General features: G+C 42.7%; 1 protein-coding gene and 1 long non-coding RNA gene across 3 annotated transcripts; one reads left to right on the forward strand and one right to left on the reverse strand.

Annotated features, from left to right (window-relative positions):
- Positions 1-21,136: 21,136 nt before the first annotated feature.
- LOC133917597 (uncharacterized) lies at positions 21,137-23,362 on the reverse strand. Its single transcript, XR_009909700.1, has 4 exons — positions 23,229-23,362; positions 22,985-23,108; positions 22,024-22,634; positions 21,137-21,896 (listed from the first exon to the last, which is right to left on the reverse strand). It is a non-coding gene; the product is annotated as an uncharacterized LOC133917597 (long non-coding RNA).
- Positions 23,363-24,535: 1,173 nt separating this feature from the next.
- LOC133917598 (uncharacterized) lies at positions 24,536-26,851 on the forward strand. 2 transcript variants are annotated; one of them, XM_062361477.1, is made up of 2 exons: positions 24,536-25,130; positions 25,701-26,025. In XM_062361477.1, exons 1-2 carry the CDS (start codon positions 24,608-24,610, stop codon positions 26,012-26,014), a joined length of 837 nt encoding a protein of 278 aa, XP_062217461.1. In that variant the 5' UTR covers positions 24,536-24,607; the 3' UTR covers positions 26,015-26,025. The 2 variants fall into 2 exon arrangements, with proteins under 2 accessions (XP_062217461.1, XP_062217462.1); XM_062361478.1 differs by lacking the exon at positions 25,701-26,025 and adding an exon at positions 26,345-26,851 and having other exon boundaries at positions 24,538-25,130.
- Positions 26,852-27,166: the final 315 nt, after the last annotated feature.

Raw genomic sequence — 27,166 nt, forward strand, 5'->3', positions numbered from 1 at the left:
ATTTTTGCATCGTTATTCTATCTTGTTTTATTATTGATTATTTCTAACTCCAAATATTGAATTTCTTTAGTGCCATTCGACATTAATAATGGACGCCGATGATCATGATAATGCGTCCATCGATCATGATTTTTTTCTTCAATGACTCACAGGGGACTACGACCCCTTTGATAGCAATGCTGCAGGTGAAGGACCCGAAGGTGAACCTGAAAGTACTTGATGTCGACTAGAGGGGGGTGAATAGTCGTTTCTGAAAATTAAAACTCTACAGCGGATCAGACAGTGTCCGAAGACTCAAGCTCAATCCGGATACTCCGGGTTCTGGAGTATCCGAGTTCACCCGGATTATTCGGACTATACAAGAACTCGAAATCAAAGTAAATTTAAGTAAGTCTAATATAGTCTATGAGTTACCACAGTCTCTATAAGATGTATATACTCCTTTCAACAACAACATGCACTCAAATATTGAGGCAAATCCCCAAATAACAATTTGAATGAGTAAAGTGCAAGAAAGTAAATTGAGACAAGATTTATTTTCAAAGTTCGGCCACCTCACAAATAAGTGCATACGTCTCCGTTAAGGAGCTCACAAAGAGACAGGTTTTTTTCAACCCTATCCTCACTCAAGTGACCACAAAGATCGAGCTAGGGTTCTTACTCAATTCACGGGTAATATAAACTTCCGTGGCACTCCACAAAAATTGGGTGCTCTACGGGTGACCTCTTACCGTCTAGAAGTATGAAGCTTCAAGAGTAAAGAACGCAAATCGCAGCTTGGCAAGAACTCAAAATACGCAAAGGTTTGCTTGCTGCTCTCTTGCTCTAAACCTCACTCCCCAAACCCTAACTCTCAAATCTTGCAAAGATCAAACGCTAGAGGTGTTTGGGAGGACTATTGAATGCTCTTGAGAGAGTTAGTTCGCATGTAGCTCAGCAGCATTGAATGGAGGAGGTGAAGAGGTATTTATACCCTTCCCTAAAAACTAGCCATTACTGTGCTTTTCATATATACTCAGAGTATCTGGGTTCACCTGGAGACTCCAGGTAGCACAGAACTAGCCGTGACACTGACTCGGAGTATCCGGGTTCACCCGGAGACTTGGTGTAACACTTGAGAAAAAACGGCCAAGACACTAGTTCGGAGGATGCCCTGAAGGTTCGAAAGTATCAGGGCCCGGAGACTCTGGACCAACTCGGAGACTCCTGCTTTAGCACTCTCGGTAGATAGAGACTCTTTCTCGGAATCTCACTCGGAGACTCCGGGACACTAACAGCATCCGGAGACTCCAGGCTCAGGCTTTAAAGCGAGACAGAGACTCTCTCTCGTAGTCTGACTCGGAGACTCCGGAGCACTTACACAGTGCGGAGTATCCGGGCTAACCCGGAGACTCCGGGCTCAAACTTAAAGCCAGACAGAGACCTTCTCTCAGAGTCTCACTCGGAGACTTTGGAACATTTAACAGTTTCTGGACTAACCTGAAGACTCCAGGCTCAGACAATTCTGCCCTTATTCCTGAAAGTGCATCTAGGCCCCCTAAGTGGGTTTTGGCTTATTGATGAAAAAACGATTAAAGAACTAACATGCTTTTCGAGTTATGAACAGGTTTAAGCATTAGTTGTGAAGATAAATGACGTTTGTCGCCCGCCGAAACAAATGGAGAATCTACAAAGAGTACTAAATAGGGTTTACATTCTTTTATTTTTTGAAATTGAGTCTAGGATAGACGCTCTTCAGAAGGATGGATTTGATTGCTCGATTAATGTCTCAATGCTCAAGAGATCCTTTAGAAACACCTAGTTGAGAGACATATTCACTCATGGACACATAATTAATTCTGAAAAACTTCACTGAGTCCGGAGTCTCCGGTGTTCACCGGATACTCCAGTACTCAGTGTTCAGCCGGAGTCTCCGAGGTAGACTCCGGCAGAGACTCTCGGTTAGCGTTTAATCTTTTTGGTATAAGAAAAGAAAGACCGGAGCCTCCGGTGTTTACCGGATACTCCGGTACCTGGAGAGGCCGGAGGATCCGGCTGGTCTCCGGACTTAACGCTTTTGGAAGGACTGTCAGGACCGGAGACTCCGGTGTTCACCGGAGACTCCGGTAATATAACAGAACTGTAACGGCTAGTTCTGACACGTTCTGTGACTGTTCTGACGCTGTTTTTGGATTTAGGGCGGATACTCCGGTGTACACCAGATACTCCGGTAAGTTCTGACAAAACAGTAACGGCTAGTTTTTGAGAGAAAACTATAAATGCCCCCACACCCCATAGCATTTAGAGTTTGCTGTGGCTGGTAAACTTGAGACCTCTTGAGCACTTTTAGAGCATTTAAAGACTCTCCAACCACCTCTAGTGCAAAGTTTGTAAATTTTTGAGAGTTTGTGTTTGGAGAGAATACAAGCCACTTGAGCAATTGAGTTCTTCATCGAGCATCTACTGCAATCATCTCTCTTGAAGCTTGGGCTTCTAGAAGGAAAGGAGTCACCCGTAGAGCACCCAAAACTTGTGGTGTGCCTCGGGTAGTTTGTAAACATCTTCGAATTGAGTAAGAATTTCTAGCTTGATCTTGGTGGTCGCTAAAAGAGGATAGGGTTGGAAAAGACCCGGCTCTTTGTGAGCTCCTCAACGGAGACGTAGGCACTTCTTTGTGAGGTGGCCGAACTCCGGGATAAATTCACGTGTTCTTATTTGTGCAATTTACTTTATCGTGTGAATTTTGTGACTTGTCATATAAATTGCTCTAATGACAATCTTGCTAGTGTTAAGTGTTATTTTAGCTCTGTGATATCTAGTTGACCTAGTGTAAACCTTAGACTCTAGCTGTTATCTTTAATTCACATTTATTCTGAAATTCCCATTTAGGCCGGCGACTCCGGACTAGACCGGATACTCCGGACCATACCGGAGTATCCGGCCTTCACCGGAATATCCGGCAGTTTTAATCCGCTGTTTTTAGTTTTAATTTTTAGAAAAGCCTATTCACCCCCCCTCTAGGTACTTTCAATTGGTATCAGAGCTTAACCTCCTACAAAGCTTCACCGCTTGGAGGGAATCATTATGTCAACATCCGGAAGTCCGAAGGGTATTAAAGATGATCCATCAAGGAGTGACGATGGTAATGGTAAAGGAAAGGGAAAGTAAAATTCCTTTCAATTATGATCGTTTAAATTCTTCAAGCAATTACATTTCCGTGCCTTCCGGGCGTGCACCATTCTTCGATGGTACACATTATGCCGCTTGGAGGCACAAAATGAAAATGCATTTAATATCTCTTCATCCAAGTATTTGGAAGATTGTTTGCACAGGTTTTGAGTTGCCGGAGGAAGACCAAGAGCTCACCTCAAGTGAAGAACAAAATATGCATCGCAATGCTCAAGCCACAAGTGTGTTGCTTAGTGCCTTGAGTCCGGAAGAATTCAATAAAGTGGATGGACTTGAGGAAGCTAAGCAAATTTGGGATACACTTCAAGTTGCTCATGAAGGGACTACAAGTGTGAGAGAATCTAAAATAGAATTGCTTGAGGGAAAGCTAGGAAGATTTGTGATGGAGGATCATGAAACTCCTCAAGCAATGTATGATCGGATGATGGTGCTTGTGAACAAGCTAAGAGGGCTTGGAAGCGAGGACATCGATGATCACAAAGTGGTGAAGAGATTATTTAGAGCTTTTGCTCCTAGAAATCCCACTTTGGTGACGCTCCTCCGAGAGAGAAGGGACTACAAGAGACTCACACCAAGCGATGTGCTTGGAAGGATTCTTGCTCATGAGCTCATGGAAGAAGAAGCAAATGAAGTGCAGATTCTTGCAAAGCAAAGCTCAACCTCAAGGAACAAAGAGGTTGTATTCAAGGCAAGCAAGAGCAAGCAAGAGCAAGAATCAAGTACAAGTGAAGATGAAAGCTCCGAAGATGAAGAAATGGCTTTCTTTGTGAAAAGGTTCAAAAAATTCATGAGAAAGGGAGGCTATTCAAAATACAAGAGGGACATGCCTAAGAAGAGAACATCAAGGAGGGCATGCTATGAATGTGGCGAAATTGGTCACTTTATAGCCGATTGTCAAAACAAGAAGAAAGGGAAGGACAAAGAAGACAACAAAGTCAAGCCATACAAGAAGGACAAGAACAAGATGTACAAGAAAAAGTATTCGGGCCAAGCACACATTGGAGAAGAGTGGGATTCAAACTCCAACTCCGACTCCGATGATGAAGGAGTCGTCACCATTGCTATTCATGAGCCTACACCAAGAAAATCACTCTTAATGAGTGATGATGATGACGACTCCCCAAAATGCTTCATGGCTAAAAGCCGCAAGGTAAAATCTCAATCCAAGCTTTTAGATAGTGATAGTGAGTATGATAGTGATTGTGATAACTTGTTCAAAGGTTTGAATAAAAATATTATGGCTAAAATAAAGGAGCTAATGGATACAATAGATAGTCATGAAGAGACCCTCGAGAGACAAGAAGACTTGCTCATCCTTGAAAAGGAGAGAAACCTTGAACTCGAGGAGCTCTTTGCTAAAGAGAAGGAAAAAGTTGAGAAATTATCTAAAGATTATGATTTAGCCAATTCCTCAATTGCCGACCTTAAGAGTAACAATTTCTTGCTTCAAGAGAAATTATCTTGTTTAGATAAAAATTATAAAACTCTTGAAACACAAATTGATATTCTTAAGAGAGGCTCATCCAACTCTAGTGAAGCAAATTTACTATCTAGTGCATCTACTAGCAATGGATGCTCTCGTTGTTCAAACTTTGATATAAATGCTTGTACAACTAATGTTGAATCCTTGCAAGCATTACAAAAGGAAAATGAGAGGCTAAATGCTTTGGTCAAATACGGGTGCATCAAAACCTATAAATCAAAGGATGCACTTTACAAGACCATCCAAGCCAAAGACAACAAGCAAAAGAGAGGTCTTGGATTTGACCAATACGCGAGCAAGCCAAATGATCGTGTGCTATTGAATGGAGTGGAATGCCTCAAGTTTGTCAAAGGAGGCAAACAAGTTAATCACACGACTCAAACAAGGCAACCGAAGGCTCATGCTCCCCAATGTTCATTTTATACCTCATATATGTTAAAGAGAGACCACCGTGGTAAAGTGATTGCTCTTTATGTTGGTCCCCGCACAAGAGATAGAATTGTTAAAAGGAATGTGTGGGTGCCAAAAGTGCTTGTGACTAACGCTAAAGGACATAAACAAATTTGGGTACCTAAAATAAAGGCATAACTTTGTTTTGTAGGCTTACTCCTCCGGAGGATCAAGTTGGGTAATTGATAGTGGATGTACAAATCACATGACCGGAGAAAAGAGTATATTTTCTTCCTTTGAAGAAAATGGAGGACCTCATGAAAATATCATTTTTGGCGATAATGGAAAAGGAGAGGTAATGGGACTAGGTAAAATCGCCATCTCAAATGATCATTCTATTTTAAATGTCTTGTTAGTCAAATCTCTTAATTACAATTTATTATCCGTATCTTAATTATGTGAAATAGGTTATAATTGTCTTTTTACGAATGAGGGTGTGATTGTCTCTAGAAGGGAGGACGTCTCAATAGCCTTCACCGGCAAGTTGAAGGGTAAACTCTATCTTGTTGATTTTTCAACGGATAAAGTGAAGCCTAAAACTTGCTTGATGGCTAAGTCTAGCATGGGTTGACTTTGGCATCGCCGACTTGCTCATGTTGGTATGAGGAATTTGTCCAAACTTCAAAAGGACGAACACATCCTAGGACTAACAAATGTGTTTTTTGAGAAAGATAGAATTTGTAGTGCTTGTCAAGCGGGAAAGCAAGTTGGAGCATCTCATCCCTTGAAAAATGTGATGACCACTACAAGACCGTTGGAACTCCTCCACATGGATTTATTTGGGCCAATCACTTACATAAGTATCGGAGGTAACAAATATGGTTTAGTTATTGTTGATGATTTTTCTCGTTTCACTTGGGTATTCTTCTTGCATGATAAAAGCAAAACTCAAGCCATTTTCAAGAAGTTTGTAAGAAGAGCCCAAAATGAGTTCGAAGTAAAGATCAAGAGAGTAAGAAGCGACAATGGAAGCGAGTTCAAAAACATACAAGTTGAAGAGTTTCTTGATGAAGAAGGAATCAAGCATGAATTCTCGGCTCCCTACTCTCCTCAACAAAATGGGGTAGTCGAGAGAAAGAATATGACTCTAATTGAGTCCACAAGAACAATACTTGATGAATACAAGGTATCAGATCAATTTTGGGTGGAAGCAATCAATACCGCATGCCACGCCATCAACCGGTTGTATTTACACAAGTTATTGAATAAGACTTTATATGAGCTTCTAACCGGTAACAAGCCCAACGTTTCCTACTTTAAGGTCCTTGGTAGCAAATGCTTTATTTTAAACAAGAAAGCTAGAAGTTCAAAATTTGCTCCAAAAGTAGATGAAGGTTTTATGCTTGGTTATGGATCAAATGCTTACGCCTACCGTATTTTCAACAAAACCACCGGGTGTGTTGAAATTGCGAGAGACGTAACATTTGATGAATCTAATGGCTCCCAAGTGGAGCAAGTTGATACTAATGTGCTAGGTGACGAAGAAATACCAAGCGAAGCAATCAAGAAGATGGCAATTGGCGAAATCAAGCCCTTAGAGCAACAAAAGACTCAAGAAACTCAAAATGATCAAGATCAACCATCCTCATCTATGCAAGTAGAACCATCAACATCAACCCAAGAACAAGACGACAAGAGACCACAAGACCAACATCAAGACCGTGAAGACCCAAATAATTTTTTGGATGATGAAGTGGAAGACATTCAACATTAATCACAAGTGCCACACCCACGCGTTCATCAAAGCATCCAAAGAGATCACCCCGTGGACAACATCCTTGGTGATATACAAAAGGTGGTAACTACTCATTCAAGAATTGCAAATTTTTGTGAATTTTACTCTTTTGTTTCCTCTTTGGAACCTTTAAAGGTAGAAGAAACGCTTGATGATCCGGATTGGGTAATGGCTATGCAAGAAGAATTGAACAACTTCAAAAGAAATGAAGTTTGGTCTTTGGTGGAAAGGCCAAAACAAAATGTGATTTGGACAAAATGGGTCTTCCGCAATAAACAAGATGAAAATGGGATAGTAACAAGGAACAAAGCTCGCTTGGTTGCTCAAGGGTTCACTCAAATCGAAGGTTTGGATTTTGGTGAGACATACGCTCCCGTAGCTAGGCTAGAGTCAATTCGTATTTTATTAGCCTATGCTACTCACCATGATTTCAAGTTATATCAAATGGATGTGAAGAACGTATTTTTAAATGGACCAATTTCCGAATTGGTATATGTGGAGCAACCGCCCAGCTTTGAAGATCCCAAACATTCCGGACATGTTTTTAGACTCCATAAGGCGCTCTATGGGCTAAAGCAAGCTCCTAGAGCATGGTATGAATGCTTTAGGAATTTTCTTGTCAAAAAGGGCTTTGAAATAGGCAAAGCCGACTCTACTCTTTTTACTAAGAATGTTGATAATGATTTATTTGTTTGCCAAATATATGTCGATGACATTATATTTGGTTCTACTAATCAACAATTTTGTGAAGACTTTAGTAGGATCATGACAAGGAGGTTTGAGATGTCCATGATGGGAGAATTGAAATTTTTTCTCGGATTTCAAATCAAGCAACTCAAGGAAGGAACCTTCATTTGCCAAACCAAGTATATTAAAGACATGCTCAAGAAGTTTGACATGGAGAATACCAAACCAATCATGACGCCCATGCAAACTAATGGACATCTTGATCTCAATGGAGAAGGCAAAAGCGTGGATCAAAAGGTATATCGTTCCATGATAGGATCTTTACTTTATTTATGTGCATCTAGGCCCGATATCATGCTTAGTGTGTGCATGTGTGCAAGATTTCAAGCCTCTCCCAAAAAATGTCATTTAATGGCCGTTAAGAGGATTCTTCGATATTTAGTTCATACTCCATACCTTGGCTTATGGTATCCAAAAGGGTCATCCTTCGACCTTATCGGCTATTCAGACTCCGATTATGCCGGTTGCAAAGTGGATAGAAAAAGCACTTCGGGAACTTGCCAATTCTTGGGTAAGTCCTTAGTGTCATGGTCGTCCAAGAAACAAAATTCCGTAGCTCTATCCACCGCCGAAGCTGAATATGTTGCCGCGGGAGCTTGTTGTGCTCAACTTCTATGGATGAAGCAAACTCTAAAAGACTATGGCCACAAAACTTCCAAAATTCCACTTTTGTGTGATAATGAGAGTGCCATCAAAATAGCCAACAATCCCGTACAACACTCAAGAACCAAGCACATAGACAATAGACATCATTTCTTGAGAGATCATGCGACAAAAGGGGATATTGATATTCGCCATGTGAGAACCGAAAGACAATTAGCCGATATCCTCACTAAACCTCTAGACGAGCAAAGGTTTTGCGAGTTGAGAAGTGAATTAAATATCCTAGATTCTCAAAACATGGCTTGAACTATTGGATACATTTGCTTGTTATAGATTTATAGCTTTCTTAGTTAAGAGTTTGCGAAAACTGCATTTTTGAGTATTTTTCTCAAAATTATTTGGCTCTTTGATCTCTCGATCATAATTTGCAATTTGTGATCATAGTTATGTAATGATGCTTGTTGGCTGATCACATTTAGCAAATTAGTCCTCTTGTCCAACAATTTTCTCCCCGGAAAAACTCCTCCCCGAATCTCAGCTCTAAATCTATTTTGTCACAGTTCCAGGTTCCGGAATGTCCGGTGTTCACCGGAGTATTCGGACCTGACACTGTTCACAACTCAAGCTGATTCCTGTCCTGTTTCCAGTTACCGGATAGTCCGGTCTTTACCGGAGTCTCCGGTACAAGTGTCAGGACCGGAGTCTCCGGTGTTCACCGGAGTCTCCGGTACAAGTGTCAGGACCGGAGTCTCCGGTCTGCACCGGAGTCTCCGGTGTTTCCAAAATTCTATATATTCCCCCAGCCCGAACAGTTCTTTTTTTCTCATCTATTCACAAGTCCTCTCTCCCAAAAGCTTCCTCTCCGGCGATTTTTGAGAAGCAACCAAGGATCTACAAGTTTTGCTAGATTTCTCACCTGGATTGAAGGCCGGAACCTCCGGAGATTCCTATTCATCAAGATTCTCGGAGGATTTGAGCTCAAAAGGTATCTTTTTCAACAATCTTCCCGATCTCTCAATGCCCTTGTCTAGGGTTGTTTTCCCTTGGTAGAATAGTTCCTAGTACCTCCTAGAACACTTCCCCAAACTTGTTTCATCTCTAGTCGGCCAAATCTTCCAAACCCTAGGATTTGGGGGATTTTTTCAGGGCCGACCGGAGTATCCGGTGTACACCAGATACTCCGGTATCAGCCTGAATTTTCAGCAAATTCAGTTAAATCATTTGGTCCTCATATCCTTTGTTCATTCTATATCTCCTAGGTGTTCTTGCAATGGCCAGAGATTGTTTTGAGAAGGGTCATACTTTCGAAAGAAAAAAGAAACAAAAGAGTGACCCTCGCGCTCAAGAAACAAGAGCTCCGGCACACTCGGAAGATAGTGGAAGTGGTCACGCTAGCGGTGAAAGAGTCTGCAAGGTAGCCTCAGGCAGAGGCATCCACATTGAAGAAGGAGGAGCCACTCAACAATATGAAAGAGATATTGTGACCGTATGCCGGACCAAAACTTCAGCTATGAGAGGCCAAGAAAGTGGAAGGGGAAAAGGACTAGCTAAAGTGACAGCGGGGAGAGGACAAGGAGGAATGCCCTCTAGGGAAGAGAGAGGCAAAGGTGTTGCTCAAGAACACTCGTCTGAGTCCGAGGATGATGAAGAAGAGCAGGCTGATGAAGTTATTGGACCCTTGAAACTCCATAGACCTCGGAGAACTGCTACTGTCGAGGACACTCCAAAAAGGACAGTGAACTACATGAAGAATGTATCTAGGGTTGTTAGTGAAAGGTTGAACAACCCATATGATTATGAGAAGAATGTTGCAGATTATCGGTTCTGGAATAATTTTCAGGCAGATTTCTATAAGACAGTGATTTTGGCCAAGAAGAAGCCTATTACTCCTATGCAATGGATTGACTAGAATTATATGGCTCAGAAAGATGACCCTATGTTCAATGAAGTAATTGCAGCTTGTGAGAGCAAGAAGGTAAAAAATATTATGGCTTTCAGGTATGATTGGTGCGAGGAAGTTATCGCACAGTTCTATGCTACAGTGTGGTTTGAGGGATCTGAAAATCTCATTATGCACTGGATGATAGAAGGAGTTAAATACAGAATTAGCTTCAGAGGCTTCGCTCACTACTTCCATCTTGATGCCAGAGATACTTCCAAAGATCAAATTCACAATGAGAATCAGCTGACCTTGGAAGAAATTGGGTTCATGTATCTGAATCATGGACGAGTTGAGTTCGGAAAGCTTACAGGGATGAGGCCTTAAACTCCCTGTTTAAACTCCCTGTTTCGACTCACCTTGGCGCCCAAGAGTGGGGATGCAACAACGGTTCAGAGTATCTCTAAAAACCTCCTTGCAGCCATGTCCAATATCATGCTCCTTTCAGCGTGGCGCACTTTCTTTGGGAAGAAATTGTTTTTACATCCAAGTCGCCAATCAAAAGTTGTGGATATGCCCCTTATCTAATGTTTATCATTGAGAGGGTATCAAAGAAGACCTTTGTCACGTCCCAAATTCCATAATCACATAATTAAGTATAATTATGCTTCTTAAGCATTATGTTTAATTTTGTGTAATTTTGTTTTATAACTCTAGCGCAATTCGTTTCATGTCAATCGGATGAGAGAATCGAATTCGGGAGCGAAAAGAATGAATTTTGTAGTCAAAGCGGACTTTTTCCTTAGCATGTGGGACCCACCAGCTGGCCGGCCCCACACCTCACTCTCTCTCCCTCACTTGGCTGCCAACTCCACAGCAGCCCCACCTCACTCCCGTGCCTCTCCCGTGCAAGCCAAGGGAGGCCCCTCCCTCTCTCACTCTCTCAAGCCCCTCTCCCTTTCTCCCTCAAATCCGCGCTCTAGGAGCCGAATCGAGGAATGCATGTGTTACCATTGCGATCACAAGCTCACAAGCATTCCATTCCTCTAATTTGTTTGGTCATTCCCGAAGGATTTGAGACGATTTGGATGTCTTTTGGTGTTAGGGTTGAAAAGTGAAGAACGCCGGAATTCTTCGATTTCCCACTGTTTTCTTCATCACCCGGCGGCCACTAACCTTCACAAGTGTTGTGGGTAAGTCTCTTAGGCTCCCCATAGCAGGAATTCGTGATTCGATTGGTCGATTTTGCAAAAGAGTGAAATTCATGAGTTTTTGTGAGTTTAACCCTAAATTGAGGAATTGGATAAATTTGAGTTAGGAATGGAGTTTCTAAGTTGTTAAATGAGTTCTAGAACCCTTGAACTAGCTCAAACATGTTCCCTTTTGGTTTGGAGAAGATTGCAATTCGTTCCGGATGTTTTTCCCCTCAAAATAGCCAAGTTCTGGAGCTTCCCCGGAGTATCCGGCCTTTCCCTGAGTCTCCGGTGAGCTCCAGCCGAAAATAACAGAGAGGGTGCTGCCAGAGAGTCTCCCGGAGTCTCCGGTACCCCGGAGTATCCGGCCTTCACCGGAGTATCCGGGTGCACTGTTCATCAGTCTCTGCTGAAACTTGTAAAATTCATAATTAATTCATACGAACTCCAAAAATCATGAAACCAATTTTGTTAGTTTCATAATAAACTACTCTATCTATTAAAAATATCCCCAGCCATTAAATGTCGAATTAAATTTTTGAGGCTAATTAATTAGGCTTAAGCTTCATTAATTCACCATTAATTCTTTACAAGTCCAAAATGGATGAAACCAATTTTGCTAGTCTTCTTATGACCAGTTCTAGCTAGGAAAAATATTTCCCTACATTTTAAAGTATATTTTCATGACATTTCATCATTTGCACCTTGTGGTTTAGATTGTTGCATTTCATTTATGCTTATCATTGCACGCGTTATGTTTCTTAGAACACGCCGATCCATCGATCCCGGAGACCGAGGTCGATCCCGAGGCGCCGCACCTTTGTGAACCAGTGCATCAAGGCAAGGAACCTATTATGTTTGCATATTGCACCCGTTTAATCGAATTGAATGAAGTCTAAAATTGATAAATTATGCTTGTGTATGTTTGCATGTTTAGTGAGTCATTGTCGGGTATAAATGGGTAGATCCTATGTTGAATTGCATATCCTATACCTTGATATGTTGTTTATCCATACCCTTGTCGCCTTGAATATGTTGTTGTCTAGATTTCAAATTAATCGAAATGCTTAGCAATGCATAGGTCTTTCGGTAGAAGTCGAGCGGTGAATGGTTTCATCGTTCGCGAGCATAGGCGTTATTTACTTTTGTTATGATCACAATGTTGGAGATTGGTTGATGATGGTCGTATGAGTGGTGAGTATGAGACGAGATGTGGGCGGTGCTAGGATGGTGTTTTGTCCTGCCCGGATGTGGAGTTCCCCTGGGTAGGCCGGTAGAGGAAGACCGGACACCGTAGACCGCTTGCATCGTTTAAGGCCGATCGTCGGGGTAGTTGGCTTTAACACTTACCTTACTCACCACATGCCGATCTAATGGTAAGGCGAGCCGAATACCTTCGCAGTTGTGGCTTTGTGGGCGTGGACATCGACGGTGTGAGCGGGCGGGCTTGTAAGCGGTACTAGTTTGTTCCGGGAGTAGTTCTAGTATCGCCGCGCCGAGCGATGCATGCCCCACACGGTTGGGGCTGGTTGGGAAAGGTTGACACGGGTACCCCCTTGTGTGCACTTTAGCGGGTGGCACAAGTCGTATGGTCCCCGAGTCGTGTGGGTCCAGGAGTATCCCCCTGCAGGGTGTATAAACAGTTCGAACTGCCACGCTCTCGGTCATGAGCATGCTATTGTTTCATTTGCACCCGGTCGTAGAGTTTCGATTGTGGTTGTGGTTGGTTATGTGGGAGATGGACGAGTTGGTTCTTGGTTACATATATACTCATGTTAGTTCTAGTTTTATGTTTATGTTGGTTACAGTTACCTTTATGTTCAGTTGGTATATGCAGGGTAGAATCATGTTGTTGGTTAAGTTAGTTGCTCACACATAGATGTTTAGATTGCTTACCGCTAATGTTTAACATAACCATGTGGCTTTATCCTTGCTAATGGCTCAATGCATAATCCTTGGAGTCGAGCTATGTTTATGTGCTCTATATGGTTTAAGTCTTGTGAGTACCCTTCGTACTCATGCCTGCGTTTCAGGTGCTGCTATTGAGGAAGAGGCTGTGTTTGGTTACTTTGTGCCTGCCGATCAGGGTGACGGGCAGGAGTAGCACATTCTACTCCGAACTCGGTGTTCGGGTATGGAGCTTAAGGGCATGTGGCTCCATATCCTTTTGCTGTATAGCTTTTAGTCTTCCGCTGCTTAGTTCTTTTGCTGGTTAGGAGTTGAGCAGGTTTTAGTCTCCTCCTAGCTCTCTTTTGCTGTAAATTGTGATAACTTATTGCATGCTTAAGAACTTGTAATATAACGTTAATTACTCGCCCTTTCTTAAGCTTTGTTGTGATGTACATGTTGGAAAGGCATATGTTCCGATCTTGGGCACAAAACACGTGCCGGGACTACCGGGATAATATTTTGGTTAATCATCGAGATTGTGATTATGAATAATGATCCTCCTGGTGATTAATTAGAATATTATTTGGACGGTTCCTCATAGCGTGGTATCAGAGCTTGGTTTAATTAAGTAGCCTAAACACAATTAGAACGTTGTTTAGTAAGTGTGTCAAACCCACTAAGCAACCAACTAAAGTTTACTTATACATTTCCCTGTCAATATGTATGAATCTGCTATATTATGCCCCTAAGTATAACTGCTTGTGAGTTTCGGTGTTTGTTGCGGAGAGAAGTGCCCGAGAAAGAAACGGTAGCTAGGATCGAGCATACCGTCATTCTCATACTGCATTCATGCATGCATGATCTATATACATGTATTATGTGGGGGCTAGCAAATGATATCCGGTGAATGCTTTTAGGCTATGTCAGAACTTGACATTTCCTTTTTTTGTTTTGTCGGTACAGTATGGTGAGAACCCGTCGCGAGTCAGATGACCCCGAGGGCTCGAATGAGAATAACCCTCCCCCACCGCCAACAATGGCGGAAGTGCTCATGCAAATTGAGCAGAACCGCCAGACTAATCAGGCGCTTCTGGAGGCTCTCGTGCGCAACACGGCTCCTCATGGAGGGGGTGGAGCCGGGCGCCGAGATGATTTCTCGGATTTCCTGAGGACTCAGCCGCCGATTTTCTCGCGGGTTGAGGATCCTCTGGATGCCGACCACTGGCTCCGGACGATCGAGCAGAAGCTTGCTCTCCTCATATGCGAGGACCATGAGAAGGCGCTCTACGCCGCCCACCAACTTCAGGGCCCGGCGGGCGCGTGGTAGTCCAACTACTTGGCCATGCACCCCGCCAACTACCGAGTGTCTTGGGCGGAGTTCCGCCAGGCATTCCGGGATTTCCACATTCCGAAGGGCCTCATGGAGGTCAAGCGACGGGAGTTCATGGACCTCAAGCAGGGAGGCCGATCGGTGATGGAATATGTGCAGGTGTTCAACCACCTTGCACAATATGCTCAAGATGAAGTGAGCACCGACGAGCGGAAACAATACCGCTTCGTTAACGGTCTCAATTCGAAGATGCAAGACCGGTTATCGGCGCATGAGTTCGCTGATTTCAACAAACTTGTGAGCACCTCGCTCACAGTGGAGTTCAAGCTCAAGAACCACCAGGAGGAGAAGAAGCGCAAGAGGGGTCCCTCGCCTTCTATGGGCGGGAGCTCACAGCGCGCCCGCACGGAGAGTCTACCTCCACCATCTCGCATGCCGGCATCAAGCGCTCCTCGTACGATGTGGCTCGTGCAGCGTCCGTCGTTCTCCGCTCCACAGGGACAGCCTCCACGACCTAGCGGTTCGCAAGTGAGCGTGACTGGTGGCCCCGGCGGCCCATGCTACAACTGCGGCCATGTCGGCCACTACGCGCGGGATTGTCCCTACCCGAGGTCTGGAACCGTGGTGACCGCTCCAAGGCCACCACCGGCTCAATCTGCACCGCAGTCCTCTCAGGCGACCCACGTCCCCAAGCGTGGCCGAGCACGCCACACCACCGCTGAAGACGTTCACGAGAGTGACACCGTCCTGATGGGTACGTTGATTGTGCATTCACATTCTGTCATAGCTCTAGCAGTTGTTCTTTTCGATTCTGGAGCTTCCCACTGCTTCATAGCGGCAATTTATACTCGGCGTCATGGGTTGACAGTTAGCACCACCCCTACGCCCTATCTTATAGATGCACCTAGAACCAAGGTCCTTATTAAGCAATGCGTGTCTAACGCCTTGATAATCATCAATGAGATATCTTTTGGGGCAAATTTGCTAGCGATGAACTCGAAGGGAATAGATATTATATTGGGGATGAACTGGCTCACCAAGAATGAGGCAGTCTTAGATTGTGCTCAGCGGACAGTTACTCTAAATGGTCCGTCCAGCACTCGTATTCAATTGAAGCTTGAGGGTGACAAATCTTGTCTCTTTGCCTTGAAGGCTATCCCCACCGTAGACATGATGAGTATTCCTGTGGTGTGGGAATTCCCGGATGTCTTTTCGGATGAGTTGCCAGGAATGCCGCCCGACCGAGCAGTCGAGTTTTCTATTGATCTCGTGCCCGGTGCAGCTCCAATCTCGAAGAGATCGTATCGGATGCCACCTAATGAATTAGCGGAACTGAAGAAACAATTGAAGGAGTTGCTGGAGAAGGGGTTCATTCGTCCGAGCTCCTCGCCTTGGGGATGCTCGGCACTCTTTGTGAAGAAGAAGGATGGTACCCTACGGATGTGTGTTGATTACCGTCCGTTGAATGAGGTCACTATCAAGAACAAATATCCTCTCCCTAGGATTGATATTCTGTTTGATCAATTGACTGGAGCCCGGGTTTTCTCAAAGATTGACTTAAGACTGGGCTATCATCAGATCAAAGTCCGACCGGAGGATATTCCGAAGACGGCTTTCTCGACTCGCTATGGCTTATATGAATTCACCGTCATGTCCTTTGGATTGACGAATGCACCGGCATTTTTCATGTACTTGATGAACACGGTGTTCATGGAGGAATTGGATAAGTTTGTTGTGGTTTTCATCGACGACATTCTTATATACTCCAAGACTGATGCAGAACATGTTGAGCACCTCCGTATTGTCCTTGGCCGACTCAGAGATCATCAACTTTATGCCAAGTTCAGCAAGTGTGAGTTCTGGCTTAGGGAGGTAGCTTTTCTAGGTCATGTTCTGTTAGAAAACGGTGTTGCAGTCGACCCGAGCAAGGTGCAGGATGTGCTCAATTGGGCGCAGCCCAAGAATGTCACTGACATCCGGAGTTTTCTCGGACTTGCAGGTTATTACCGCCGGTTTATCGAGAACTTCTCCAAAATTGCCAAGCCAATGACCAAATTGTTGAAGCAAGGCAACCAGTTTGAGTGGTCAAGTGAGTGTGAGTCCGCCTTTCAGACCTTGAAGAAGTTGCTCACGACCGCTCCAATTCTCGCTCAGCCCGATATGAGCAAGAGTCACTGACATCCGGAGTTTTCACGGACACAGAATTAATTTTGAAAAACTTCACTGAGTCCAGAGTCTCCGGTGTTCACCGGATACTCCAGTACTCAGTGTTCAGCCGGAGTCTCCGAGGTAGACTCCAGCAGAGACTCTCGGTTAGCGTTTAATCTTTTTGTTATAAGAAAAGAAAGATCGGAGCCTCCGGTGTTTACCGGATACTCCGGTACCTGGAGAGGCCGGAGGATTCGGCTGGTCTCCGGACTTAACGCTTTTGGAAGGACTGTCAGGACCGGAGACTCCGGTGTTCACCGGAGACTCCGGTAATATAACAGAACTGTAACGGCTAGTTCTGACACGTTCTGTGACCGTTCTGATTCTGTTTTTGGATTTAGGGCCGGATACTCCGGTGTACACCGGATACTTCGGTAAGTTCTGACAAAACAGTAACGGCTAGTTTTTGAGGGAAAGCTATAAATGCCCGCACACCCCATAGCATTTAGAGTTTGTTGTGGCTGTAAACTTGAGACCTCTTGAGCACTTTAAGAGCATTCAAAGATTCACCAACCACCTCTAGTGCAAAGTTTGCAATTTTTTGAGAGTTTGTGTTTGGAGAGAATACAAGCCACTTGAGCAATTGAGTTCTTCATCGAGCATCTATTGCAATCATCTCTCTTGAAGCTTGGGCTTCTAGAAGGAAAGGAGTCACCCGTAGAGCACCCAAAACTTGTGGTGTGCCTCGGGTAGTTTGTAAACATCTTCGAATTGAGTAAGAATTTCTAGCTTGATCTTGGTGGTCGCTAGAAGAGGATAGGGTTGGAAAAGACCCGGCTCTTTGTGAGCTCCTCAACGGGGATGTAGGCACTTCTTTGTGAGGTGGCCGAACTCCGGGATAAATTCACGTGTTCTTATTTTTGCAATTTACTTTATCGTGTGAATTTTGTGACTTGTCATATAAATTGCTCTAGTGACAATCTTGCTAGTGTTAAGTGTTATTTTAGCTCTGTGATATCTAGTCGACTTAGTGTAAACCTTAGACTCTAGCTGTTATCTTTAATTCATATTTATTCTGAAATTCCCATTTAGGCCGGCGACTCCGGACTAGACCGGATACTCCGGACCATACCGGAGTATCCGGCCTTCACCGGAATATCCGGCAGTTTTAATCCGCTGTTTTTAGTTTTAATTTTCATAAAAGCTTATTCACCCCCCCCCCCTCTAGGCACTTTCAATTCCCGGTCTCTGTGAGTGATTGTGTCTCTCAAAATTTGATTTTAACAAGATATTTTGAGCACTGAGACACTAGCAAGACTACCAAAATACATCTCTCTTTATAGTACGACATTCATAAACTCAAATTCAAAAGTAAAATAAATTGAACCCTATAAGTTTCTTCATGCCGCTTCTCTTTTCTTTTTGAGGGACGTCGACTTCTTTTAACCTTTTTAATGGGACTAAAAACCTGCTCATAAACTCGATAAACTCATTAGTCCCTTAATCGTTTGTCATCAATTAGCCAAAACCCACAAAGGGCCTAGATGCACTTTCAGAACCTTCAGTTGGTTCACATGCAGCAGCACCTCCATCGTCAGGCTTTACAAGTGCGCACACATTAGCAAGCACCGGCTTAAAAGATCAAGAGCCGGTACTTCCGAAGTTTGGCAAGACTTTGAAAGGTTCTACAAAGAGGAAAATGGGGTAAGTGTCAGGTATGCTAGGTGTTATATTTGCAAATATGAATTATCTACAAAGCCCTTAAGTGGAACGAGGCACTTGAAGAGGCATGCTACAAGTTGCAAGCGAAAGAGTGGAGCAACTATGAAGCAGACAGTGTTGCAGTACAACCCTAACGGCTCTGTTCATCATTGGGAGTACTACTCCACTAATGCTCGAAAAGAGCTATACCGCTTAACTGCAAGAGCGGATCTACCACTCAACATTGGTGAGTCTACTGCATTTGAATATTATATTAAGCAAGCTCATAATCATAGGTTCACGTATGTTTCTAGACAGACAACTAGTAAGGATATGGTAAAATACTACAATACGTGTTGTAGCAAGTTTAAAGAAATATTGCAAGCATGTACATTTTCAGTTGCTTTGACCTCGGACATATGGTCAGGTAGGACTAGAGAGGATTATCTTAGTGTGGTTGCTCATTTTATTAATAATGATTGGAAATTAAAAAAAAGAATAATAGGTTTTCGGTTAATCGACAACACTCATACCGGTGAAAATATTGCTGAAAAAATATCTCAAGTGGTTAAAGACTTTGGTCTCACGTATAAAATATTTTCTATCACTTTAGATAATGCCGCTGTAAATTCTAGAGCAATGGATATTCTTACTCCATTGTTTAGTACCTATGCTAAATTTTTCTTGTTACATCAACGTTGTGCTTGTCATATTATCGATCTTATAATAAAATCCGGTTTGAAGAGGTTGTCGTAATACCTAGACGATTTTCGTACTGCAATATCTTTTATGAATTCCTGTAACCAACAAATTGTAGTATATAAACAGTACTATGTTGCAATGGGTGTGCATCCACGTAAGTTTGCTGTGGACATACCGGTAAGATAGAACTCTACTTTCTTGATGCTAAAAAATATTATACCATATAAAAACATATTTGGTGTGTTTATTCATACACATTATCATTAGCATGGGGTCAAACTTTACTCACGGAAGCACATTGGTATATTGCCGAAAGGATACTAAAGTTTCTTGAATTTTTTTATGATTCAACTGTGAGTTTATCAGGAGTTTATTATCTAATATCTTGTTTAGTAATGCATAATATTGTTGAAATTGCTATTCATTTAAACAGCTATGAAAATGGTAATCTTCTAAGAGATTATGTAGTTCCTATAAAATCTAAATTCTTAAAGTATTGGAAAGAAATTTCTTTGTTGTACACATTTGCTTTTATTTTAGATCTTAGAGCTAAAATTGCAGTTTTTTTTAGAGTTCTCGCAATTCTAGGTGATGCTCTTAGCTACGATTATTCTAATTATTATATTAATGTTCATTCTAAGTTATTCGAAGTTTATAGTAAATATGAAACAAAGTATGGCGAAGTTCGCATGCAACTACCTCCACTAGCATCCACAACAAATAAGAAGACGACAACGTGGGGGAAAATATTTGGTGCAGGTTTTTCATCAAGAAGTTCAGGCTCTTCGTCACGATCGTCTACGAGCGCTGGAATTCCAACATATGGAGGGGAGCTAACTAACTTCGTCGACAACGACGTTATCGGGCATGAACAAGAAAACTTCAACATACTGCAATAGTGGCATGAGCACAAGACGAATTATCCAGTACTTTCATTGTTGGCACGAGATTTATTAACGATTCTCGTATCTACAGTTTCTTCTGAGGCTACCTTCAGGCTTACTGAAAGGATAATCGAAGAGAGAAGAATAAATCTATCAAGTGAAATGGTTGAAATACTCATCATAGTAAAAGATTGGGAACAAGCTAAAGCACGAATGCAACATACTGCAGAGAACACTAAGCTTGAAGATTCATTCTAAAATTTGTATCTAGATGTTGATGAACGTGTAATTTTTAATTTTCTAAGCTAGGTTGTATTTTTTTTCTTTGCTAGAAAGGTTTTTAATGAGGCAACCTATCAATCAATCTCATTTTTAGAATTAATTATGTGTCCCTATTATTTCTATTTTTTTATTAATATTTTTATTTTATTTTTTCGAAAACGACCCGCCACCCACTCTCATCTTAGCCTATAAATATCATCTCAAACTCCCTGTGATCCCATCGACCACTCATCTCTCTTTTTCTACTTGCTAGCCAGTAGCCACTTGCCCACTTCAAGAGATCAATTCCATATTTACATTCATGGGACCCCGAGAATTCATGTGCATGATCATGAATGTGGCAACATTTTAAAAAGATTTTTAGAGAAATCAACAAGGAACAGGTAAGATTTACTAAGTGTAATATATGCAGTCATGAATTAGATGTTAGATCTCCAAATAAAATGAGACTTGAGGAAGCATATTAAATATTACAAGTAAAATTATGATGTTTGCAATGAAATCATGTAATTTTCAAAGCATAACCATAGATTGTACTCATTTTTTCTTCCAGTAGAAAGATTTTTAACGAGATAACCTATCAATAATACTCTTTTTTATTTATTTTCTATATTTTTTTTAATTTTTGGAATTTTATAGCTATTATTTTTTATTTTTTTCTATTTTCATAGTGCTACCGAGCCAAGCGTGTCTCCACCGTACCCACCGACCCAGCCGTGCGCCGCCATATCGCCGGGCCACCGACCTACCACCGTACCTGTCGTGCCGACTGGGCCTATCGTGCTAGAATCGTGCCCGAGCCAGCCTGGCATGATGAAAGATGGGCCATGCCGACCCGTTACAATAATCAAACCTATCGGACCGTACCAACCTGGCCCGTGATGGACCGGCCCGAGTGGCCTATTTGGTCATATCTGGTAAGATATATTAGAGAGTAAAGATGTTTTGTACAAGCGGTGAACAAGCGACCTATTTATATTGAGGTGCCATTACAAAGTCTTGCACCGAGTTGAGGAAACTAAACATGCATAAGATACCAAACAGATTTCATATGTATGTGGTAGGAACTGGATTGACCCACGAGATGGTGAACCGGTTATTCGTCAGCTGCACTAAATGGGCAAACACCATGCTCTTGGAAGATGGCTGCTGCTTCTTGAAGAGACTTGCAAATTTCTTGCATGACTGATTCCATATGCTTGATAACAGACAACACACCTGGTTGTAAAGTCACCTCAGAATTGCAGAATGCTTCGCAAGAAACATTAGTATTGAACAGATCACAAGCTGCTGCAAATTCATTCATTTTAGTGTTCCAATCTTTAGAGATCCTTTTCATTGCCCTCACCTGCTTCTTTGTCTTCTTTAACAAAGATCTATGCTCATCTAATGCATTTTCCTTCTCAGCGTAGTTGAAATCTCGGAGCTGTATATGCGCTTCTGATTCCATATATGTAATCGCTTGGAGAGCAGCTGTTTCTTCAGCAGCTTGCTGTGAAGCTTGTGCAAAGCCACATATCTTCTGTCGTGGCCCATCTTGGATGAATAAATTTATATCGAGAAAAAATTCGATGCAGCTGGCATATTCATCCTCATATATCTCGGTGCGAGTGTATGTTGGCATAGGAAGCTGAGCTGCCATCATCATGTCACTAAACATAAACTTTGGAGAGAGGACGACTACGGCCATGTGATCAAGATCTACAGGAATAGGCACGTTTGTATATTTTGTCATGATGCACAGAATGTAAGATAAAAATCAAAGACAAATGGTAGAGCAAAGTTATGTAAAACACGTAGGCAAAACACATGAAGAGATGAAACTAACCTGGCTTTTGCCAACCAACAGAGTTATCATCTGAAGATAAACATCTATAGAGGAGTATTCTCGCTCAAACTGCTTCACCTTCGCAAGTGAGGTGTGAGATGAAGTTTGCACAGAGTGTGTCAGCTGTTTTATATGAGAAACCATAGTGTGGATTTCACTCAGGCCCCGTAGAGTGTACAGAGAAATAGGATAACAATGTATCTTCAACATTCTTTGATGATGCATGCAACTGGATAGTCATTTTCTCCCAAGCATTGAGCAATGTTTGAATTTCATTCGCCATGGTAAGACGTTGAGCTAAAATTGTCTGATCTTGGTAATTAAGATATAGCTGTAGTCACGTACTTGAAGGTTCGCTTTCTGCTGCAAGAAAAGAAGAGCACGGTGTGCAGCGTCTTTTTCCGCACCTGGTAAAGTCTCGCTAAGGTTCCCCATTACACAATAGATGGCACTTTGATCTTCGGTTAGTTCGGCAGGTAAAGGGAGATGCACAGATGCTTTGTGGTGGGTATCCGCTACAAATGTATGAGCGTACACTGCTTGCGCTAAGCTTAAATGCTTGAGTACCTCACGTAAGATGACAACCGGCGATAGCTCAGCTGTCTCCATGGCTGGAGAAGAGAAAGTTGTTAGAGAAGCAAAAAGTGATTTTTTTTTTTCTTGAGGTATCAAAGGTTCGTATAGCACAAAACACGTGGATTCAGTATCGACAACAGTTATAGGTATACCATTTCGATTAAAGGAGGTCCATACTATCTTCTTGTACTAAGGTACCAAAGGTATAAACCAAGGATAGGGATTGAATCTAAGAAATTAGAATGGGAGGTAATTCTTGTCTGCAGAATCTTTGGAACCAGGTAAATAAAACAGATAAAACGAGAAGGCAATAAAAGATGTGGATTTGAGTACACAAGAGGGTACTAACCAGGCAAGAGGTGAACAAGTGCATAGGGAACCTCACCTTGATTACAACAGCTTAAAGCACAGCCAAAATCCCACAAGCCGATGACGAAACGAGACCCTGCATGAAGCACTAGCTAGAAGAACCATACACAGACACACTTGCACACCTCCATATCCGAATCCTGAAAAAGAGGGAACAACAAGAGTTAACGCTCATAGACAAACCCAAGACACAAACACGGGTCCGATTGGAGGCAGCGAAGAGGAAATAAACGTTAGATCCAGAAAGTAGGAGGACTAACCATGGACTTGAATGTTAGAATCCCAACCAAATTCCTTTGCTCGTGCCGGCCCTCAACCAGGGGAGGGAGAAAGGAGTAGGAATAGAACGAGAGGCAGGGAGGTGGATTGGCAAGAAAGAGGGAGGCGTTGGACTCCCGGACAAGGTACGCGGTGGGTAGCTGGTGTGAAAGGAGAAGATATTTTCATAAATAGTAGCACAGGGTGTTGTGAGGTAGGGATTGATTGGGGGGAAAAACCGCTAACGATCAGGACGGAGACATAAATGGAACGCACTGTTAGACCCAACGATGTGAAACGATGTGAATAAGGAGATGAGAGATGCTGATGGTTTGTACGCGTTGTATTTTAACGGTTTAGTAGAAACGGGCAGTATATTTTAAGGAGAATAGAGCGCAGTAGGACTCGATCTGTAATGGGGCCAACAGGAATAGATGGCGGTATATTGACATGTTAAACTGAATCTAGATTTAAATGAAAATGGAAGGTAATGGGCATGTATCTGTTATTAAAGATGGTTAAATGGACCGTGTTTACTGGGCCGGTCCGTGGCACGGAACTGTAGGCACGGCCTAGGCACGGCCCGATCCAAGTCGAGATGGGCCGGGCCGGCACGGCACGAGGCCACGGGCCGTGCCTGGGTCGAACGCGCGGCACGGTGGGCCGGCACGGCACGGCCCGGCCGAGTCGGGCCGGTACGGGCACGGCCCGGCCCACAGCCGGCACGGGCACGGCACGGCCTGGCACGACCCGGCTCAGGTACGGGTGGCCCAGGAGGCACTGCCGGGCCGGGCCGGCACTGCACGGCCCGGGAACGCGGCGGCCCATCACGGCACGGCCGGCCCATCACGGTACGGCCCACCGTGCCGGCTCGGCACGCGGCGGCCCACGGCACGGCCCACCGCGGGGGGCACGGCCCGGCCGGCACGTGGGGGCACGATGGGCCGGCGGGGGCACGTGGGGGCACGCGGGTTAACGGGTTAACCCGATATTTTTGAATTTTATAGTCGTTTTGTGACCGTTTGAGCTCAAAAAATTCGAAAAAAATTGCAAAAATCACCATTTTTCACCTATAAATAGAGGAGCACCTTGCCCTTCCATTCCACACCAGCAACACTATTTTCTCTCTTGTTTCCTCCTCTCATTCTTGTCTCAAAGTTCGTAAGAATTAGCGATAATTTGGCAAAATTAGTTTGAATTGTTGCAAAAAAATCCGAGCAATTCCAAAATCGTTATCCTGCTGACTTGCTATCTTGAAGTTGAAGAAATCTTGGTGATTTTTTTGCATCATTGTTGAGTCTTATTTTATTATTAGTTTTATTATTTGATTATTTCTAACTCTGAATATTTGCAATTTTTGTAGTGTCATTCGACATTGATCATGGATGCCGGTGATCATGATACATCCATAGATCATGATTTTTTTCTCCAAGGACTCACAGGGGACTACGGCCCCTTTGATACTAGTGCTACAGGTGATGATGGACCCGACGGTGAACCTCCGGTTGGTTCACATCCAGATCCAGGTGATGCAGCAGCAGTTCCATCGTCAGGCTCTACAAGTGTGCACACATTAGCAAGCAGCGGGTCTAAAAGATCAAGAGCCGGTACTTCCAAAGTTTGGCAAGACTTTGAAAGGATCTACAAAGAGAAAGATGGGGTAAGTGTCAGGTATGCTAGGTGTTATATTTGTAAAAATGAATTATCTGCAAAGCCCTCGGGTGGAACGGGGCACTTGAAGAGACACGCCATAAGTTGCAAGCGAAAGAGTGGAGCAGCCATGAAGCAGACGGTGTTGCAGTACAACCCCGACGGCTCTGTTCATCATTGGGAGTACGACTCTGCCAATGCTCGAAAAGAGCTATGTCGCTTCATTGCAAGAGCGGATCTACCACTCAATATCGGTGAGTCTGCTGCATTTGAAGATTACATTAAGCAAGCTCATAATCCTAGGTTCACGCATGTTTCTAGACAGACAACTAGTAGGGATATGGTAAAATACTACAATATGTGTCATAGAAAACTTAAAGAAATGTTACAAACATGTACATTTTCAGTTGCTTTGACCTCGGACATATGGGCAGGTAGGGCTAGAGAGGATTATCTTAGTGTGGTTGCTCATTTTGTTAATAATGATTGGGAATTAGAAAAGAGAATAATAGGTTTTCGCTTGATTGACAACGTGCATACCGGTGAAAATATTGCTGAAAAAATATCTCAAGTAGTTGCAGACTTTGGTCTCACGAATAAAATATTTTCTATCACTTTAGATAATGCCGGTGCAAATTCTAGAGCAATGGATATTCTTACTCCGTTGTTTAGTACTTATGCTGAATCTTTCTCGTTACATCAACGTTGTGCTTGTCATATTATCAATCTTATAGTAAAATCCGGTTTGAAGAGGTTATCGCGATACTTAGAAGATTTTCGTACTGCAATATCTTTTGTGAACTCCTCTAACCAACGAATTGCAGCATATAAACAGTATTGTGTTGCAATGGGTGTGCGTCCACGTAAGTTTGCTCTGGACATGCCGGTGAGATGGAACTCTACTTTTTTTATGCTTAAAAATATTATACCATATAAGAGCACATTTGGTGTGTTTATTCATACACATTACCATCAGCATGGGGGTCAAACTTTACTCACGGAAGCGCATTGGTATGTTGCTGAAAGGATACTGGAGTTTCTTGAATTTTTTTATGATTCAACTGTGAGTTTATCAGGAGTTTATTATCCAACATCTTGTTTAGTAGTGCATAAATTGTTAAAATTGCTACTCATTTAAACAACTATGAAAATGACAATCTTTTAAGAGATTGTGTAGTTCCTATGAAATCTAAATTCTTAAAGTATTGGAAAGAAATTCCTTTGTTATACGCCTTTGCCTTTATTTTAGATCCTAGAGCTAAAATTACAGCTTTCTGTAAAGTTCTCGCAATTCTAGGTGATGCTCTTGGCCATGATTATTCTAATTATTATACTAATGTTCGTTCTAAGTTATTCGAAGTTTATAGTAAATATGAAACAAAGTATGACGGAGTTCGCCTGCAACGACCTCCACTAGCACCCACAACAAGTAAGAAGACGACAGCGTGGGGGAAAATATTTGGTGCAGGTTCTTCATCAAGAAGTTCAGACTCTTCGTCATGATCGTCTACGGGTACCGAAATTCCAACATCCGGAGGGGAGCTAACTACCTTCATCGACAGTGACGTTATCAGCCACGAACAAGAAAACTTCAACATACTGCAATGGTGGCATGAACACAAGACGAATTATCCAGTGCTTTCACTGTTAGCGCGAGATTTGTTAACGGTTCCTGTATCTACAGTTTCTTCTGAGGCTGCCTTTAGTCTTATAGGAAGGATAATCGAAGAGAGAAGAACAAATCTGTCAAGTGAGATGGTTGAAATACTCACCATAGTAAAGGATTGGGAACAAGCTGAAGCACGAATGCAACACACTGCAGAAAATACTGAGCTTGAAGAATCATTCCAAAATTTGTATCTAGATGCTGATGAGAACGTGTAATTTTAAATTTTCTGAGCTAGGTTGTACTCTTTTTTCCTTTGCTAGAAAGGTTTTTAATGAGGCAACCTATCAATAAAGCTCATTTTTAGAATTAATCATTTGCCCCTATTATTTCTAAGTTTTTTTTATTCATGTTTTTTGTTTATTTTTTTAAAATACCCCCCGCGGCCCAACCCCCACCTACCTCTTCTCTCATTGTGGCCTATAAATACCATCTACTCCATCTCAAACTCCATGTATTCTCATTGCCCACCCTGCCCACCCATCTCTCTTTTCCTATTTGCTAGCCAAGTAGCCAGTATTCACTTCACATCAAGAAACTAATTCCATATTTCAATTCATGGATCAAGACGCCGAGAACTCACGTGCATGGTCCCAAGTGTGGCAACATTTTGAAAAGGTCTTC

This window comes from Phragmites australis, chromosome 5, assembly GCF_958298935.1.
Source record: "Phragmites australis chromosome 5, lpPhrAust1.1, whole genome shotgun sequence".
Classification (NCBI taxonomy): Eukaryota; Viridiplantae; Streptophyta; class Magnoliopsida; order Poales; family Poaceae; genus Phragmites; species Phragmites australis.